General features: G+C 43.0%; 1 protein-coding gene across 1 annotated transcript in view; it reads right to left on the bottom strand.

Annotated features, from left to right (window-relative positions):
• Nucleotides 1-7,665: 7,665 nt before the first annotated feature.
• Tmem123 (transmembrane protein 123) overlaps nt 7,666-21,239 on the bottom strand; it is a 30,762-nt gene continuing 17,188 nt past the window's right edge. The window contains exons 3-5 of the mRNA XM_021171702.2: nt 11,073-11,339; nt 10,720-10,873; nt 7,666-10,015 (exon numbers count right to left, since the gene is read on the bottom strand). Coding sequence (XP_021027361.1) covers nt 9,991-10,015; nt 10,720-10,873; nt 11,073-11,339 — 446 coding nt within the window. The 3' untranslated portion in view covers nt 7,666-9,990. The remainder of the gene's footprint in view (nt 10,016-10,719; nt 10,874-11,072; nt 11,340-21,239) is intronic.

Genomic DNA, 21,239 nt, shown 5'->3' with positions numbered 1-21,239 from the left:
CAGAGGTCTGGACCTCAGCTCTGCCTCCTGGCTGAAGATGAAGATCCGAAGGGACCCTGTTCAAGAAGCTTGTTACTCCTGTGGCCCACATGCTCTCCTGCGTGGACTGGTCTCTGAGAGACCCAGAATACAAGATCCTGCCTTTTTTTTTTTTCAATAGAAATAGAGGATGAGTGGTTTGTGGAGGGGCAGAGGTGGGAGGGGAAAGTGCTCAGAATATAAGAAGTAATAAAAGTAATAAAATGTGTTATTTATAGTGTGTGCTTAGGTGTATGAGTGGAGGTCAGAAGGCACTGTGCAGTTGGCCTCTTCTTCCTTTTTCACTAAGTTTCCAGGTATCAGACTTGCATCAGGCTGTGTGACACATGCCTTTGCCTGATGAACCATCTGCATGGCCCCTCAACTGGTCCCAGACTGGCTGTGTCAGGGTTCTAGACAGGGTCCCAAGTGGGAGGATGAAAATAAAGACATCTGAAAGGAAAGAGTCAAGGGTGGGGTTGGGAGAGCTACACAGGCTGGTGACAGCCCTCAAACAGGGAAGCAGAAGACAGGTTAGAATCACAGGGAGTTCAGAATATCTCAAGTTCCCCTCAAGGTGCATTCTGGGATGGCAAACAAAGCATTTTATATCTCAGTGTCTGGAACATTTAACCACATAAATGTAGGAGCAATGTTAAGTGTTCCCAGACTTTAGCCCCCAGAGGTCCTGGTGCCAGTACATGCCAGCCTTTCCTGGCATAACCCTGACTAGGTAAAATGCCACACCCCATCACCATAGCTCTAGGCAATCTCTGGTCTGTCTGTCTAAAATGGATTTTCTTTGTATTTGTGTCTTATGTGTATGTATGTGCAGAAGTGCTCAAAGGGGCCAGAGGCATTGCATCTTCTGGAGCTGGGTTACAGGAGTTGTGATTCCACTATTGTGGCTGAGAACTCAACTTGTTCTTAACCACTGACCAGTCTCTCTAGTGCCCCTCAGTGACCTTTTAAAAGAGATATAATAAACCTTATAGAGCTGTAATAGCTACTCTTGATTGTCCACTTGACAAGTAAGACAAAAACTACTGGGCACGACTGAGAGGGATTTTCTTGGTCAGATTATCTGGAGCAGAAAGTTCCACTCCAAATGTGAGCTGTACCTTCTGGTGGCAGCTCATATAAAACTATCAAGGAAGAAAGGACCTTGGCTTTTCATCCGCTTGCCCTTACTCTGGCTGGTAAGTTCACCTGTCCTGTTGTGGAGGCATTCATTCACTGACATTAGAAGCAACTTCTTCAGAATTCCACTGCCCAGTGAAAACCCGTAGCTCTCCAGTAATCCTCTAAGCCTGCAGCACCACACTGGGACCTCCAGGCTTGTGGACTGAGCAACTGTGGGTGTGAGGCAACTACTTTTGGACTCTGTGTTGTAGCCTCCAAATTACCGATGCTAAATCTCTAAGGTTAATTGTCCTGCTTCTTGGAAGCCTCACCAAAGAGACTGCAGTCTTGTGTGCAGATGGTTTGCCTCTGTGTGTTTTCCCCCTGCAAAAGCTCCCATCTTCCCTCCCTTCCTTCAGTGGCAAGTGCAGTATGCAGGGAGCTGGTTTCTGTGCTGAGTCCCCCCCACAGCAAGCTCAGGGCTCCCTCCCGTCCCTGGCTGCTCTGAGGGAACTCAGCCTGGCATTAGAATGGCACTGCCCATAAAACCCTCCTTAATGAAAACACATTCAAGGAGCCATATGCTTGCTTGAGACAGCCTTCCCACCTCTGCATCGCCAAAAACTAGCTCTCCCTGTGATAAATGGCTGAACTCTCCAGGTGCCTGTCCTTGGGCCTTGAACTCAGAAATCTGCCTGTCTCTGCTTCCCAAGTGCTGGAATTAAAGGCACGTGCCACCACTGCCTGGCATTTTAATGATTTTTTAATTGAGTTATATATTTATATTTAATATATAAATACACATAAATATATGTAAATATATTTGTGCTATATTAATTATATATTAATTATATAAATTATATATTAATATATCAATTATATAATATATATTTAATATATAATATATATTAATATATAATTAATATATATATATATATGTATATATATTACGTGTGTGTGTGTGTGTGTGTGTGTGTGTGTGTATGTGTACTGTCTTAGGATTTTACTGCTGGAAAGAGACATCGTGACCATGGCAACTCTTATAAAGGCAAACATTTAATTAGAGCTGGGTTACAGTTCAGAGGTGCAATCCATCATCACCATGGCAAGAAGCATGGCAGCATGCAGGCAGACATGGAGTTGGAGAAGGAGCTGGAAGCATCTGGATGGTCAGGCAGCAAGAAGTGAACTTCTTGAGCTTCTGAGTCCTCAAAGCTCACCCCTAGTCATGCATCTCCTCCAATAAAGCCACCTACTCCAAGACCTCTCACCAAGACTTTTAGGACTGCCTTTTTACTATAATTTAGGCCTTTTGGTCTACTCTGTGTTAGGCTTCAAACATGGGACAAATGGTTACGGTGCTTATTTAACATATCAAAATTGACACTGGTCCCCAGGTTCTCCCAGAATCCCTCAGTCCCCATCTGTTATAGGATAGGGTGGAATACCCCGCTCTCTACCCTGAACTCTCCAACGCAGGGAGCTGGATTGTTCTTTAATCCAACTATTTTGTTTACCTGCTTCCTTTGCACCTTTTGGCCTCCTGGCTGCGAACCTGGTTCTCCTTTCTCCTTTCTCCCTCCCCAACGCCCCACCCCTTACCTGGCACAGCTCAGTCTGGTCATGACCTCTCTGGACTCTCCCAGGTATCCCTGCCTGGCTATGTTCTCCCTCACACCTACAAGAAACCTCCTCCACCACACCACACTCCAGCTGGTCATTGACAATTGTGGTCTCCCTTCCCCCACCTGCTTGAACCTGCTTGCTCAAGGGTGGAGCTTCCTGCTCATTCGTCCTGCCACGCCCACTGCTGAACCCTGTCGCTTTGTTGCTTGGAGGCACACACCTGTTCGTCCTGCTACTGGACCCCGAGATTGTTTGGCGGGAAATCAGGTTCCCTCCCCCTTCCTTTATAACTGAGTGTCTGGAAATAGTAAAATTGAGCTTTGATCAAAATGTTGTCTTAGCTACATTCCTTTCTCTCACCGCCTAGCCCCTCTTCTCTTCCAGGTTTCCAAAATGCCTTTCTAGGCTAGAACCCAGGCTGTGATCTGCTGGCCAGACACAACAGACAATTATGTTTCCTTATTCATGATCAATAAAAAATCTAGAGTGTTAGGTTTCAAACCCAGGACAAATAGGTGAGGTATCAATTTAACATATCAAAGCAGACCCTGGTCTCCAGGTTCTCCCACAATTCCTTAGTTCCTTACCTATTACAGGTTATGACTGGCATTACTCATCCTCTACCCTGAAAATTTCTGGCCCAGGTTCTGGGCTACCCTTTGCCCAGAGGCTCTTGCCTATATAATCCAGACATTTTGGGTACCCACTTCCTTTGTGCCTTTAGCTTCCTGGCTGCTGTACCTAGTTCCCCTCTCTCCTTTCCCCTCCCCATCACCCCACATGGCCCAGTTCAGTCTAGTCATGTCTACTCTGGACTCTCCCAGATGTCCCTGCCTCTGGCTCTGTTCTCCTACATACCTACAACAAACTTCCTCCTCCACCATACCAGGAACAGTCATGTCCTTTCCTTTTTATTTCTTTTTTCATTCACTGTGTAGTCTGAGTACCTGCTGACTTTCTATCTGATACTTGTCATTGTTGAGAAGGCAATAATGAGTATCTCCACCATTATGAGTGTACAGCAGACATTCACTTGTTATCCCCTTGACAACTAACCTGCTGTCATATACTGACCTTGTTTCTCATTTGTTTTTAACTTAGTATGATTCATCAAAATGTAGCCATGTAGATATGAATTTTTATTGGGATGACTTACAAGTTGCAGTTTAGCTAATCCAGCAATTGCTAGCTGTGAATGGAAAGTCCAAGAATCTAGAAAATGTTCTGTCTCATAAGACTGAGTCTTCTGTATATGGTGGAATCCTGAAGAAATAGGTAGACTCCAGGAATGGACTTGCTGGCAAGGTGAAGGAAAGCTGACGAGCAAGAGCCTCCTTCACCCTTGTCTTTCTAGCAGAAAGGTGTGACCTCAAGATCCAGATCAAAGGTGTATATCTCCTGCCTCAAAATCTGGACCAAGGGCACACATCTTCCCTCCTCAAGTGCTGGATCACAGATATATCTTCCTACCTCAAAGGTCCGGACTAGAAATGGATTCACCCACTTCAAACCAAGCAGAAAGTCTCTCACAGATGAGCCCTCCACTTCTAGATTGTAGTTCATTCCAGATGTAGGCAAGCTGACAACCAAGCATAGCCAACACACATCCACCACTTTCAAACTTTGTCTTTAAAACCAAAGTGAGTTTTTTTTTTTTACAGGTAGCATGAAATTGAGTCTTGTTTATTAAATCCAATGTTGTGTTTGTGTGTGTGTTCATCTTCCCATGTGTATGAGGTCAGAAGTTGACTTTGATAATATACCTTCCTCACTCAACTACTGTCTTTTTATATCTATCTATCTATCTATCTATCTATCTATCTATCTATCTATCTATCTATCTATCTATCATCTATCTCTGTCTATCATCATCATCATCGTCATGATGTCTGCCTATCATCTATGTATTTATTTGAGATAGGATGTCTCACTGAACCTAGAGTTTACTTTTTTGGGTAGGCTGGCCAACAAGCCCCAGGGTTCTGTATCTGTCTGTCTCTGCTCCCCAGGTCTTGGGGTTATGGTCTGCACTGCCACTCCTAGCTCTTATGTGGGTGCTGAGAATCCAAACTCAGGTCCTGGTGCTTATACAGTGAAGTGATCACTGGGTTTACTGAGCATCTCTTCAGCCCAGTCAATGATTTTGATTACAGGTTTTAGTTTATTTATATTTATTTACTAAACATAAAGCTGATTATTCCTATTTTTAACACCCGAAAAACTAAAAATCTGAAATTCCTGAGTGACATGAGGAAATTTCCATACTTGATCTCACATAGTTCAAATAAAGGCACATTAAAAATATCATAGAAGTTATCTTTCATCTAGTGTTTATGATTAAGCATAAATGATTATCCTTAAGAATCCTACAATACCCCTAAAATACATCGTTTGCATATGCAAATATTCTAATGTACAGAATCTGAAACATCTCTGTTCTGCAGCATCTTGTCAGTTGCTGAGCTATATGGACAGGCAGCAATCGTATTATTTAGCTCTTGCAAATCCTTTGTCTCTGGCTGTCTCCCTGGGACTGGGTAACCTTCTGTACCAGCAGCGGTAATATGATCTATTATTTATCTTTGTTGCACTCACTGATTGTTCCTTTGTGGTTATTTCTTTTAGGTAGTAACCACTTTGATTGTATAAACGACTCTGTACTTTAACCATACCCCTCCCATTTTTTACTGTCATAATAACAAGCTAGTGCAGCTGTCATCTCAAATGCTTGGTCTTTCTAAGTCCAATCTAAAGACAGTGACTCTCAAGACGACTCTGTAAAGCTATGTCCTTGACAGTGCACCGCCCCTACTTTTGTCTCGGCGAGTCTATCAGTGTCTGAAGGACAGCTTTGCCATTCAGTCTTGGCTTTGTTTTTACCTCAGAACCTCAATTACATCATGCCACCCGACTCTTCTTACATGTCAGCTCCCACTGAACTCACAATGGCAAAATAGGAGCTTTTGTGTGAACTATACATCTTTTTATTGCTGCATTCAGATCCTGTCAGTGTTTGGCAATGTGATTATAATATCATGCTGTCATTCAATTTGGATCAAGTATGATTTGTGACTTTGGATCTTTCTGTACCTGGGTTCTTAAGATGAATTTTTCCAGATTTGGGGTGGTTTTTTTAGCTGATATTTAATTTTTCTTTCTTTAACTCTGTCAGTACTTTCACTTGTGATACTGGCTCATAAACTGCATAGGATTTCATTTCTTAATATCTTTTATCTCTGATGACTGCACAATTTGTTGTCCAGTTTGCATTGGGCTAGGTATTTTAAGTAATCTAGTCATGATCTTGCTTGGATTTTGGTATCTTGGGGAGTCCTGGATCCAGTGCCCTGCAGGTACCATAGAAACAACTTCCTCTGTTGTATGTTACCATGACCCTCTACCCTGCCATAGGCCCAAAAGCAGGCAAGTAGCCAACCAATCATGGATAGAGCCTCCTTCCAACACCCCTTCCCCCTTGCACAACTTAGGCAAGAGCAGTCCTTTTTTGACTATCAAGTTATTCCACTACAGTTATGAGAAGCCGGCACATCATTATATTGCAATTGGCATGTCACCACTTGTTTAATTTTGTTGAACTGAATATTATCTTCTAACACTCAATCTTCCTTAAAATGACTATCCTGACTATATTATTTTTTTTGTATATTAATAGTTTGGAGCTCTCCACCTACTGGGAAGTGGTGGTTGTTTGGTACCAATGTCTCCTTGGTTCACATTTTTAGCTGATTCCCGTGCATTTAGTGGCTCTGACACTCTTATAGGATGGTTTTGGGGCAAAGGGCTCACACTTGGTAGGCGTTGGGGAGAAGTACAGTGGTCTGGGACTGTAGAGAATAAGCTGGGGGAAAGCAGCTTATTCTCTGCAGCTGGCAGCTTGGGTTAGTTTGGCCAACATAGTAGGGGCCCTCAGAGCTCCATACTGTGAGCCTGCTTTGTGGATCTTCACTTGTGATGTCTGCTGGACCCCAGAGGTCATAGCTAAGGCTTTTCAAGGCACCAGGTCCAGCTTGTAGGCCTACTGTCATATCACCTGAAGGGTGGTGCCTGTGGAGTGGCTATGGATTCAGAGATTAGAGCAAGGGTTCTTGTGATCAGTGGATCTGCTGATGAGCTGACAAGTATTTAGGTGTCAGCCAAGAAACTGGGAACAAGGGCATGTTAGCATGCACATGGCTACAGTACCTACAGGGTGAAGGTGAGGTTCTAAGGCCTCTTTGGTGACTGATGAGCTAGCATTAGTAGCATAGGCACATTAACACAGTGGCCCCAGGGCTCTAGGCATGAGGTATTTTTAAGGCAGTAGCATTGATGATGGATATCTAGACCTTGAAGCCAAGGTCTGAAGCAAGTTCTAAGTTTCACTGAATGCTGAGCTGGTACTTTATATGTACACATGGCTCGAGGTCCATGGTGCAAATGAACTTTCTGTGGGGAGTCTCCCATGTCTGAAACATAGGTAGATAAGAGTGTGGGCATGTAGGTAGAGGCCATAGTTTTGAGTTTACACAGGGTCAGGAGAGATGGCATCTCCCATTCCTGGCATGAAATAAGTGGCTGTTTTGAGGTGTGTGGTGTGTTTGTGGGAGTAGTGGTCTCGGATATAAATGGATGGCTGCTCAGCTGTTGCAAAAGAGACTGAAGAATATTGAAGAAATGAGAGAACACAATGGCAAACTTCCAAAGCCTGTGCCAAGGAACAAATGTTGTTATTGATTGTATAGTTTAGTTTTGTTTTTTTTTTTAAAAAAGATTTATTTATTTATTATATGTAAGTACACTGTAGCTGTCTTCAGACACTCCAGAAGAGGGCGCCAGATCTCATTACGGATGGTTGTGAGCCACCATGTGGTTGCTGGGATTTGAACTCTGGACCTTCGGAAGAGCAGTCGGGTGCTCTTACCCACTGAGCCATCTCACCAGCCCCAGGATGTTGTTATTGAAATGGAACCATTCAAGGTCTGGCCCATTGTGAAAGCTGTTAGTTACTGTGTATTCAACAGAATTATATACTAGATAAATAAAAGAGGCATTTTCTGGGCATACTCAACAAAACACTAAACTTGAATGGAGAACAAATTTTATTCTAAAAATAGATCTTAGTAACAATGAAATACCAAAATTGGTCATTACAATAGAAAAAGGGCAATAAGGGTTTGCTTTAGTCTTTCTCCTCAAGATACAAAATGACCACACCATAAAATATGTTGCCAACTGTCATATTTGAATTAGTCCTCCTATGGATTTATTCATTGTTTTATCTTAACAAACACATTCTCTAGGAAAGCTAGGAAAGGTAAGCATTTGCTTAAGTGAGACTTGGAAGACAACTTACACTTAGGAAACATTCAATTTTTATACATTAAAAAGAAGTCTCTTCAACAAAGTCCTGGTATTTGAAAGTAACAAATTAGAAAAGATATTAAGTAAATTACTTTTAACCCCCAACTCAGTGGAAATGTAAGAGGCAAATAATAACAGTGCCTTTATACAGTGGTTTTTATCTCCAAAGTGCTAAAGAAACAAGTATTCAAGAGGATCTCTGGCAGGTACTGAAGTACCAAGAATGTAACAGACAAAGTTAAACTTTCACCACCCTCGTTGCCCCCAGGCCTTGAACTGTATTTCACACAGAAAGCAGAGCAGTGGCTGAAAGCCAATAAGAAGTGTGGCTTTCTCAGCAGCCCTCATTTGAAACTAGTCTAATTCCATGGTCCATTTCCTAGCATCTCTCTCCGTGTTAACATAACCTGAGCAGTCCATGCCTCACCATGTCAGTTGGACCCGATGTAAAGCAAGTAGAAATGATTCTTATATATAAGAAAATTCTTGGTAGCGTGCGTTGTTTTGAAAATCAGAAGCAGATTACAAAAGTTATACTTACATTTTTAATTGTAACATAGATGTGTGCTCATTCAGATATTTTTGGCTTATTTCTACACTTTTTGAAATTGCTATAATTCACTTTGTCCTTTTACAATAGCATACTATAATTAGTATTTTGTAACTAAACACTTTCTTTGTTAAACCTGGCCCTGAGTTTGACCTGAGTATAAACTTTAGAACTTACACTGCCACAGAGAGCGTGGCTGCTCTGGTGACCTGAGGCTGCTTCCCTGGAAATATCAGGATGCAGCTCTCTTTTCAAGGGTAAGGAGTGGGCTTGGGGATAAGGAAAGCAGAATTCACCAAAATACACTTTAGTATAAAAAAGTCATTTTCTTAAATCTGACTAAGTTGACAGTGTACAAAAATACTGCATCTGTACCCTGTGGGTTCAAAGGCCTGGGCTTTACAATTCCTGGCTTAATATAGACTTCTAAACACTGGGTGGGACATCATATCATGGAGCTTTTTAAAAATGGCATTTCTGATTCAATTAAAAAATTCTATGTATGGGAAGCAGCTCCACATTGCCTAAAAGACATTCACTAGAACTCAACTGACAAGTGACTGTGAAAACCAGTTCGCCATGCTGGGACAGGTTTCCACAGCAGCATGACAGCCGTCTTCATGCTGCTACGCCTTTTAAGAAGCCGGGTGAGCACTGCAGCTTTGCCTAAATTATGTACAAAGGAAGAAATCCCAATCCTGACAGTTGAAGGGAGATGATGAGCCAAGTCTGAGCTCCCAGTGCTCGGTGGCCGTTAGCACAGGAGGTCGTGGGGGATGCACTTGGAGTGCAAGTTCTACTTCTAGATGAACTCTAATCTAAACCCTAAAATACTGAAACTTCCTTCAACTGCACTTGAAAGCTGGTTAGCTCAACCATGGAACCTGAGGCAGGAATTAGGATCACCCAGTTCTGACTGGCACTCAAGTGCTTTATGTGAGCAGCGAAGATACTGAGATCCGGGATGCTGTGACAGCCTCCTCATCTGTATGCCAGATGGGTCCTGCTACTCAGTGATGCTGGTCCTACATGACCAATCAATGCCACGCACATATTCCAAAAGATAGGACTTGTCTTGCTAAAGGAAATACAATCACTGGATAAATTACCTGTTAGTTCCCAATATTCATTTTACCCAGAGTACACCCTTTACCTATAGTAATGAGAAATTTCCAGATATTCATGGAATTCACTGCTCATTATATGCATGACTTGTTTATACTACTTCCAAGAAAATAATAGTTTAAACTAATATAAACCAAAATAATTGATAAGGCTGCAGTCTTTCTTCTTTCCTTGACCACTGAAGTACTTTAAATGATGGCATCATGTTCGTCACTGAAATATATAAAAAGTTAAAATTATTGTAAAATTGTTGTTTGTAAGAAAGGTAACTGAATAATTTTAATTTTTGCAATCAAAATTATCACTGCTCATTAAGTTTTGTGCATACCCACCATACTGTAGTGGTTAAGACTGCCAAACAGGTTCATAGTCACATCTCTGTTCTGACTTTCACAGGGCACAGGCCATGTACACATGAGGGGGAAATTAGCCCATAAAGGTTAAAATTAGGAAGTTAGGCCACTATAAAGAGCCAGGAGTACAGTCATGGACCAGCACACCTGGCTTATCAAAGTCTGTACTTGCAGTAAGTACTAATACCAGGGAAATTCACCCAGTCAGAGGAATTTCTTTTGTGCATGTGTCTTTGTCATTAAAAATAAAAAAACCAAAACAAAACATGTTTGTAGCAAAAGTACTCTTTGGTTCTGATGACATATCCAGGGCACATGTACTAAGTTGTGACAACGATGAGACCTGGCTTGTCAGTTTTTATGAGAGTGGTAAAAGCCAACAAAAGGAGCTTGCTAAAGTCTGGTAAAACAGTGTTTGATCCCAGGTAAAGTACAAACGGGTTCACCAGTACGTATCCACACTCACTAGCCTGCACTCAAGTACAGCATAAGTCTGTCTTGGAGGTGAGCACTGCCTAACTCTGGTATTGGTCATGATAAAGTATGCAAAATGGCCCAACTTACATGCTTCGGTACCGAACGCCTCTTCTTGAATAATACATTTTGCATCCAATGTAGAGAATAGATAAAACTCCCAGTGTTAACACTATACCACCAACAAAGCTGCCGGTATCAAACTTCGATCCTTTGCCTTTGGTGGGAGGAGTAGTTGCTGAAACTAAGAAGATACAACAGATATCTGTGCTTTATTTGAAATAGTCTAAGTCCGAATTTCTAGGTAAGAACATTGAAGTATGGGTGAGAAAAAATTTAGGCGCATAAAGTTTATATTTTTGTAGAATAGAATGCTGGCTCTCATGTGGCATTTAACAGCTAATTCACAGTATAGGAAAAAAGAAAGTGATTTTAATACATACCCGTTACAGTTGTCAATAAACTACTGTGGGCTGTGGTTGTCATGGATGCTGACGTCTGGGTAGAGTTTGGAGAAGCACTTGCATTGGGTGTAGACTTTGAGGCAGTAGGAGTCACATGTGGTAAGACGCCTGGGGTTGATATTTTAACAACAGTTGCAGGTTTCACAGTGATAACTGTGGTAGTTTTTGGCAGTATGGAAGGCTTCACGGTGCTCTGTGTTTCACTGGTCTGGTTGGAAACCACACTCATGGTCTGGTTGGTATTCTCTGAAAAAATGCCAAGGACAAGAATTGTTGTTAGGATCTATGGTAAAAGATCCCACACACGCTAGTAGTCTTGGTGCCACACAGAACGGGTCTAATCAGGGTGATAGCAGGAAAGCTGTGCTGTCGATAACATTGCTGTGCCACACCCAAACTACCAGCAAAGCCACGCCCAGAGCTAGGACGCTGAGTAAAGAGACAAAGCAGACAACCCTCTAAGATGAGCCCTCTCTGATTATGAAACTGCACCTTGCTTCCTTTCACATTTTAGACTTTTAAAAGACATTTTTGTTTTGTTTTGTTTTGTTTTGTTTTGAGTCAGGACCTTGCTATGTAGCCCAGGCTGGCCTCAGAGTTGTGGCAATCCCATTGCAGCCTGCCTGAGTACTGAGAACACAGGCCACCAAAACCTGCAGCAAATTATTTCATGTCTAGAAGGATAAACTGTGAGTATGAAAAGGGTTTCAGGTTCTGTGCCGCACTCTTTCAAGAACTTTGAGGACATCCAGTGGGTGCAGTAGGAGAGGAGCAGGTGGAACTGTCCCTAAGGTAAAACAACCTCTTGCGGTGGCTATGGGCTAACTGCCTCAGTTAAGTGCTCATTGTGTGATGGTGACAGCTGCCCACAGATGGAGGATGTCTTTCTGAAAGCCTCCCGTCTCAAAGCCAGTTCTACAGAGCTGCTTGACAGGTGCCAATGCCCCAGCTAATGCCCAGTAAATAATTTTTGGTATAAAATATTATGTGCATGGAAGGTGGAGAGAGAAGTCAGTCCTTAAATAAAACTCCCAACTACAGAAATATGTCTTCTTCATGTCTTACTTGGTAGGCATTTCCCTTGAGAGACTATAAAATACTCCATGTGCCCAAAAGCAAATCCTTGTACATTAACAGTCCAAACAATATCCACTTTGAAGTTCTGCAGCTGCTTACAGCACCGACATGTGTGGGGTGGAGACTTGGACTGTGCCTCTGACTCTCTAAGATTGTGTGGTTTATTTCTGTGTTGGCTTTCCACCACTCAGAAACAAAACAGTGTGTTAGTTTCCCTTGTTGACCATTTGTATTCTCACAAATAGTAAGATGCAAAAAATTAATATCACAGACTTCTTGCCCCATCAGCACCACAGTCCTTATTTTTCCAAACGATGACTCTGAATGTTACCATCTACACATGTCTTTCAAGCTCAGGTCTACAGACTGGTTTTCAGGGGCTCTACCCCAGCTCTTAATATTTACATTTCAGATGCATCTGTCTGCTTTTAACCTAGCCTATCTACTCAGTCCTCCCACTCAGTATTAGCTATTTTTTTAAGCTCAAGAGAACATTTATCATTATTCTAGAAGGTGTCATACTTGAACTAGCCTTTTATTACTCAATCTTGAATACTGTAACATCCAATCACACTTTAAAATGGCTGTATGAATTCTATTATAAAGAAGCCACAATGAAATGCAGTCTTTTTATCCTGTTGCTCACCAGAGTGGCCTCTGCAGGAGACAACAACACTGCTTTCCATTCAACTGCACACTAAGACAGCCTTCAGACCCCATAAAGTGACACTGGTAAAACAGAACAGGAAATATTAGTTCCCTGCTTGGGAAATCAAACGTGCTAGGAAAACAACTAGCTGGAAATGCCTATTCATTGGTAACATCCTCCAAAGGGAAAAGTGCTGTTAAGAGCGTAACATGAGCACTGAATGCAGGGACAATGTCTGTAAGGTCAGAATTTACACTTGTTCACTTAACTCCTTTAATCAGAAGTATAATTAAACGTCACTGGTTTCCTTCTGTGAATTCTACAAACCTGGGCAATCAGGCACACAACGGGAAAAAGGCAACACCCAGGAGGCGGAAGCAGGGGAAGCTAGCACATTTGGGGCTAGCCAGAGTTAAAATGCAAGATCCTGCTTCAAACAACAAAACAGTAATGGGTGGGGAGGTATTAGCTGTTAAGCCTGAGGAGCAGTTTGTTCCCTGAGACCCTCACGGTAAAAGGAGAGGACTCACATAAGCCATTCCCAACCTCCACCATGTGCTATGTCATACACACATGCAGACTCATATACTACCAATAAGTAAATGGAATAAAGTATAAACAATAAATGTAATATATGAATGACAGCATATTAAGCCTGGTGTTCCCCTCTCTTTTTACTGTTCAGAGACTGATGAGTACCCAAAAGTTGTCACCTGCACAGATATCACTAGAAGACAGGCCAGCCGCCAGCTGTCATCACCCAGCTGAGCTGCTCATTCTTTTCTAGTCTTTAAGGCAGTGGTTCGCAAGGTTCCTAACGCTGCAACCCTTTAATACAGTTCCTAGGCTATGGTGACCTGCAACCATAACGTTATTTCCACTACTACTTTGTAACTAATTTTGCTACTGTTATGAATAGTAAATATCTGATATGTAGGATATCTGATATACAATCCCTATCAAAGGATTGGGTCATTGGGTGGGTTGTGTCATCCAAAGGGGTCACAACCCACAGGGTGAGAACCACTGCTCTAAGCTGAGGTTGAAAAGGCAGGTGAGGGAACAGTGTTCTCTTCTACCCTTGGCTCAGGGAGAGAAAGTAACAGAATATTGCTTCTCATGGAGACATGAAGGCCTAAATGCAACTCTCTGAAGAGCCAGACAGCTTTCTGCTCAAAGATAGGGCCAAGGACTGACATCAAGTCCAAAGGGAGGCTGGCTCAGGTATAGTTTTTATTTGTTGGTGGTGATTTGTTTTAAATCTATGCATCAACAACATTTATGATGCTTCCTTTAGTGAAGTTTTTTCTTCTTTTTCAATAACAGCCTCATATACCTACAGCAGATGCAATGCAGAAGAGCACATGCACACGTTGGTGTCTGGGCCTGCAGCAGTCTGACCAGACGTCACTCCTCTAGCCCAGTTAGTGCTGCCACAGGAGCAGAGCTTCGAAGTCACTTAAAGTCCTTGAGAGCCAGTGCCTGCAAAGTCCTGTACTGTGGTCTCCCTTTCCCCAGCCTGGAACCTGCTTGCTCAAGGGTGGAGTTTCCTGCTCATTCGTTCTGCCACGCCTACTGCTGGACCCTGTCGCTTTGCTGCTTGGAGCCACACACGTGTTCATCCTGCTACTGGATCCCGAGATTGTTTGGCGGGAAATTGGGTTCCCTTCCCCTTCCTTTATAACTGAGTGTCTGAAAAAGTAAAATTGAGCTTTGATCAGAATACTGTCTTAGCTACATTTCTTTCTCTCGCCGCCTAGCCCCTCTTCTCTTCCAGGTTTCCAAAATGCCTTTCCAGGCTAGAACCCAGGCTGTGATCTGCTGGCCGGACACAACACTGTACCACAGGTGGGTATGAGCTGAGGTACTGTTAGCTCAACCCAGTGAGAGCTGCACTGGAAAAGTCCCTCTGTAAAGCAAGGGGCGCTTTCCTGTCTCCTACTTTTCATGGTAGCTGTTAGCAGCCAACTCCGTCACAGTTTATGATGAGTTTCAGCTTAGGAAGAAGCAGACAGCCACGGTTGTCTAACAGAGCCAATGACGCTCTCTGTGAAGCTGTCTCCCTAGCTGACCTGAATACTTGGATGGCTTCAGCTACCTCAACACGGGGAGGCTACTATGAAGGAAGCTAATTTCCCTTAGTCCTGTAACCAAGTTCCAAAAGATGGAAGGGTATCAAATGCCCACTTAAATTCTCATTGGGTTTAAAAACTCAATTCTTCAGTATGAAGTTGTAGCCTTCTAAATTCACTAAAGTAGCCAAAAAAAAAAAAAAAAAAAAAAGAACTATTTCCAACACAACCGGAATGTTCTGGGTAAACAAACTCAGAGATAATTCCTGCTTAAAACCAAATAGGCTTTTTCTTGCTGCAAGTCCACAGGCACGTTCTAAAAATCCTAAATTCAAATTATTTGACAGAACACAGAACTGAAAATCTAGATTAAAAAACAAAAAAACAAAAAAACAAAAAATCTAGAAAAATCTGTACCAAAAATCTGTACCAAAAGTGAGGTCTCTGAGAAAACTGGGCCTTTTAAGAATCACATCAGCACAGGGGAACATCTATTGCCTAAACATCAAATAGCTTATGAATCTTATTTCAATCAAAGCAGTCAGCTAAAGATCCCAGGACAAAGATGGCTTTCCATCCAGTCTGTTGAGAAATTCTGCAGGAGCGCTGTTCCCTGCACAGCAGGATGCACAGTGCAGGGTAGATGGCCTGGCTGCTCAGGGCAGTGAGGCTGCCCAGAAGATTCAATTAGCTAGGCTCCTTAGGGCCTGCTCAGTACATTCCATGTCTATACATGTGCTACCTCTACACCAAACACGATGCTTGGATGCCCACTGACATAGAAGGCCTTACTGTAAGGGGTTCACAGTGGAGTTGACAGATAGGAAACAGTGCAGTTACAAGCCAGGCTAGAGGTGAGGGCAGCCTTTCTTTCCTTCCAAAGCGTCTCTATCTCCCTTTCAATCAAATATATGGGTTTTAATTATAGTTCTTAATTGTATGTTATTACCTTAGAATTTAATGTTTCTTGGGGCCATCATGATGGTACACACACACCCCATACACACAAACACATACTATAATTAAAAAAAATTTCTCCCACACTGTCGATGGCTTTTCTAGATCAAGAAGGAAGAGGATGGTTTCTCCCCTTTTCAGGAGTTGGTATTCTAATGTGGAAGTATGTTTTAGGCAATTTTCACAAGCTGAATGCAACTTCTTCCTGTAGACAATTAGAAAGCATACTACAAGGCTACAGAAGAAGATTCATGCGTAGAAACTGGCACAGATGGGACCCAAGGCCCACCCTGGTCTGGCTGCTCTGGGCCCTGTGGAGTGGTACCTAGAGCGGCCTGAATGTGCCTGCAAGCCTTGGGAATCCATTTGACAGCAGGGCAGGTTTTTCTATCCCAAGAGGCACATGGAGTTACCATAACTGATGTGGGACCTGGAGTGTGCTGGCAAAGCTGACCCCATGCCCTCTGTTACAGCTGCCAGTGTTCCCTAGTGAACACTGTGCCTAGGACTCTTATATATTTTGCAAACATTTGCACTTTTCATAGGTTTCTGAGACAGATGCTGTTACTCCCACTTATAGACAAGATGAAGGCATACAGGCGGGAACTTGTCCAGTAAAGTTAGGCAATTTGATTGAAAAGCCCTTGACCTGAGTCAACAACTGGCTATGTTACACGAGGCAGCAGTACCATGATGTCAGGAAGCCTTGGCTGGAAAGGGCGAGGAGTTAAGACTACTGCCCAGTGCTAACCGTTATCATGCTCCTGGCTGGAAAATTGTTAACAGACTTTAGGTTAAAAAATTACATTGCTAACATGCTCAGAATTACTTAAAACATACATGTTTCAGCTAGGTGCGCACCAAACATGTTAATGTTCCCTGAATCTGCATAAAAGAAACACCAGCTCATCTCCATCAGGGAGCTAAACTGCATTGACAGCGACCTTCCTCATAGCAGAGTCTGTCCTTGCAGGGCTAATTATGCCTGAGATAACACTATTAAAGCTGTACTAGCAATTTCATAGGCTATGCAGATGCTCCTGTCACTCAGTTACAAAGGATTCAGGCCTAAACACAGAACAGGCATGTGCAACCCTGCAGCTGCCACAAAAGAATGTGGTCATCCACAAGCTTAAAGCAAGCCCACAACAAAGAGAGTCGGTCAGCAAAACCGTGTCTGCTCAAATGTCAGCCAAGAAGCCCCTGGAGGCAACACCTGCACTGAACCAAACCAGCACATGGTTTCAGTTCACTGTGGAAAGGCACCACATTTTTTTGTTTTTTGTTTTTTTTTTAGTCAATGTCTTGTTACATAGTTAAGGCTGACTTGGAACTTGCTGTGTAGCTCAGCCAGACCTTAAACTCAGAATCCTCTTGCTTCAGTCTCCTGAAGACTGAGATTACAGGGAAAGGTCTCTATGTCCAGCCAGGTTAGATGGCCTACGCGTGTAACCAGCCTTCACAAGGCTGAGGCAGGAGGATTGCCAATAGTCTGAAATACCCTTTATATGGTATAGTGTGTTTCAGATCACTACACCGTGTAAAGGGTAGCCTCAGACTACTGCATAAGCCATCTGGCCTGGCTCTAGCACTAGAAAATTTAATACTTAATGTCCAACATTTTCCTTGAAAGACAAATGGAAAATGAAACCTTGCAACAATGAAATACACACATGCTTAATGTTCTCCAGGAATACTGCATTTTAGACAGCAGCAGCTACTGTGAGCCAGAGGCCATGCCAGGTGTTCATGTTTTCGCTGTATGATTCCTGTCATAGCCTCAGAGGATTGACAGGCGAGAGAACTGAGCTAACCCTCATGGTTCCTCCAAGCCTGGTGCGCCAGCTGCAGCTGCACTGTCTGTTCGGCAGCAAAGCCCAGCGGATTCCACTTTGTCATGTGAAGTGCTCACCCAGACACTGACTTCCCACGGACAATGTTCAAGACACCACAGGCAGCAGGAACAAATACCTGTGCATACTTAATCACAAACACCTGAAGTAGAAAAGCACAGGTTTAAAATCAGCGTCTCACAACTTTGATTGCTGTTGTTTTCTGGTGGAGGTTGAACCTGCCAGCTGCTGTACCCACAGCCCCTTCCCACCCACCAATATTGACGCATACAAAGAGATGCCAGCAACAGAAACATCTGTGTTCTCCTCAGTCTGTGTGTTAGTTTTATGTCAGCTTGAGACAAGCTAAAATGTCATCCGTGAGGAGGGAACCTTAACTGAGAAAAACGCCTCCATAAGATCAGGCTGTTGGTAAGCTTGTAGGGCATTTTCTTAATTAGTGACTGATGGAGGAGGACCCAGCCCATTGCTGACAGTTCTGGTTCTATAAAAAAGCAGGCTGAGCAAGCCAGGAGGAGCAAGCCAGTGAGCAGCACCCTTCTGTGCTCCTGCATCAGCTCCTGCTTCTAGGTCCTGTCCTGTTTGAGTTCCTGTCCTGACTTCCAGTGATGGACTGCAATGTGGAAGTGTAAACCAAATAAATCCTTTCTTCCCCAAGTTACTTTGTTCATGGTGTTTTGTCACAGAAATATCAACCCGATCTAAGACAGTGCTGCCAATAACCCCCTGCACCGCCCCCCCAAGTGCGAGCATATTCTCACAACTGCTTCCATCTCAGAAGCCATTGTCCTAAACTGAGGCCTTCATTACACTACTTCACTTGATAATGTTTCTATGACATATACTACTACTCTCCGTGGCTTAAATTTTAGGTAACTACTCCATGACAGTATGTTTTCTGACATCTGCTCTTTGCACTAAACACAACTGGTTTCTTAAAGTATTCAAACTTTTTTTTCTAAGAGCTGTACTGTTACATAGGTTTGTTATATAATCAGGTATTTTTCTTATTCCCTACGGTCCTTAGAATCTAACAACTGCTGAGTCCAAAATCCCACATCTAGGAGTCTAGTCAATTATAGTTCAAGCTGCTAATGATGTATATGTAAGATCACCGCAGAACTACTTAGGAGAACTTAATACGTGCTATGGGGTTTGGCTAAGGAACTACCTGGATTTATACCACCTATATATAATGAAATAGTACAAAATGGGAAACATTTAAAATTATGTATATAAAATATTATGTATATAAAATATGGCTTAATGGGCATAGGTGCTTGTTGTCAAGTTTGATGACCTTGGTTTAATCTTTGAAACTCACATGATACAAGGAGAGAACAGGGTCCTGCAGTTTGTTCTCTGAACTCCACACATGCACAGTGGGTTATATATCCATATCCCCACACTATGCCTACAAATTCTTTGCTATGTTTCCTTCCAAAAGGTGAGGGATTTTTGTTGTTGTTTTGTTATAAACATCCCTTGTCTCGAGATTATCTTCTAAGAAAGAGAATATGGTACAAGCGATGCCTCTGAGGCTAGCTTCCACAGCTCCCTTCAGAAGCAGGCTGTTGGGGATACTTACTACTTGCCTTCCCCGTATAAGCTGGCCATGTCAGTCACCCAAGAGGGGACTCCTACTTGGTCACACCTACATATTCCCTGCCAACATTGAACTGGCCCTACTGGAGTTACTAATTCCTGATATATATGGATGCCACATAATGGGATAGTTTTAAACAACCACGCTCAGAGCTCTGAACTTGCAGTTATACTAGAGACAAAGCCAATAACATGGCATGTCTCTCTGTTATTCACTCCAGTGAACACTGGCTATATCTAGGAGTTACTGGAAGGAATGGGAGGAGGACAAGATCCTTTCTAGTTTTTACTTTAGATGCTAAAGCATCACTTCAGACACTGAATGCATACATTACTAATGTCCACAATTGTCCAAAGGCCTAGAAAGATTTTAAACAAGACACACTCTGCAAGGAGCAGGGGAGCCCTGTCTGAATGGCACAGCCAAGTCTAAGATCTTATAGCCTCAGAGTCAGAGGGATGGCAAAGCCTTTCTTGGACCTAAGTGTTGACACTGTATGCAGAAAATGTCCACCAGAACTCCCCCACTTTCCCCATATTTACAGCCTGAAGCGTGTTCCCCTACAGAGAATACCGTTACTGAGATTCCCTCTATTCAATAGCTCTATATAATAAACACACAGAGCCTCCAGGGCTGCAGTGTCTCCACTGAGTGCCCAGACCACCTGACCCCAGTTCTCTCTCCTCCTGGCTTATGTATTCCTAAAACAACTGAATCTCTACTCTTGTAAAAGAAAAGTACAAAATAATTTTAACTTTAGACACATTGTGAGCAAGCTCTATTATGTGGTTTCCCAGCTGAGTACTCATGTCTCTAGCTGCATATGTAGCAGAAGATGGCCTAGTCGGCCATCATTGGGAAGAGAGGCCCCTTGGTCTTGCAAACTTTATATGCCCATGTACAGGGGAATGCCAGGGCCAAGAAGTGGGAGTGGGTAGGGGAGCAGGACAGGGGCAGGGTATAGGGGACTTTCGGGAAAGCATTTAAAATGTAAATGAAGAAAATATCTAATAAAAATAAAAAAAATAGACTGAGCTAGGTCCTGGCACATTTTCTGGGTAGCTTTTCCTGCCATAAAGTAACCTCTGTGGTTACTGCGTTGGATTGGATACAAGACCACTTGTGTCACACCTGGCAGCACCATGCAGTGCGGGCTCTACCACTCACACTGTGCAGGGAACACACAGGGAAGATCGGCTTGGCCCTGGGGAGCAGTCAGGCTTGCTTCCCCTCAGCTGAGCTCTAATCTTCAAAGACTTGTGTCACTTCCCTCCAACCTTGCCACACCTCCTGTCAGGCCTGTTCAAGGACTATTTCCTCTAAGATTTTCTTCAAAGAATTTGAAAGACGTATTTTATATGAATATATGGTTTGTATTTTTTGTTTTGTCTTGTTTTTGAGACTGGGTTTCTCTGGTTGTATTGGAACTTGCTCTGTAGACCAGGCTGGCCTCAAACTCACAGAGATCCACCTGCTTCTATCCCCTCTCCCCACAAGTGCTGGGATTAGAGTGTTATCAATATGTTTTGTTTGCACGTATGTAATTGCACCATGTGCATGCTTGGTGCCCACAGAAATTGGAAGGGGGCATTGGACGAATGGTTGAGAGCCACTATGCAGGTGCTGAAATCTAACCTGGGGCCTTGGTAAGAACAAGCACTCTTAACTGCAGAGCCATCTCTCCAGCTGCAAGGTAGCCAGACGAGTCTCTGAACACAGGACTTTGAGGAGAGGGCCCTGACCCCATTTCTAGGAGTCTCGTAGATTCCACTGCACTAGGTTTTCACCTCACCCTCAAAATGTCCCCAGGGCCAGATGTTTCCCCCAGTATTGGCTCCTCCCTGACCTGAGGATAACCTGTATCTGTATTACCACATTTATGCTTTTATTGCAGTTTTCGTTCTTCCTACCTTCCACCTCACCTGAGGCATC

Source organism: Mus caroli, unplaced genomic scaffold (genome assembly GCF_978045245.1).
Source record: "Mus caroli unplaced genomic scaffold, Mus_caroli_1 scaffold_11, whole genome shotgun sequence".
In the NCBI taxonomy this organism is placed as follows: Eukaryota; Metazoa; Chordata; class Mammalia; order Rodentia; family Muridae; genus Mus; species Mus caroli.
This window is presented reverse-complemented; position numbering and strand designations above follow the sequence as displayed.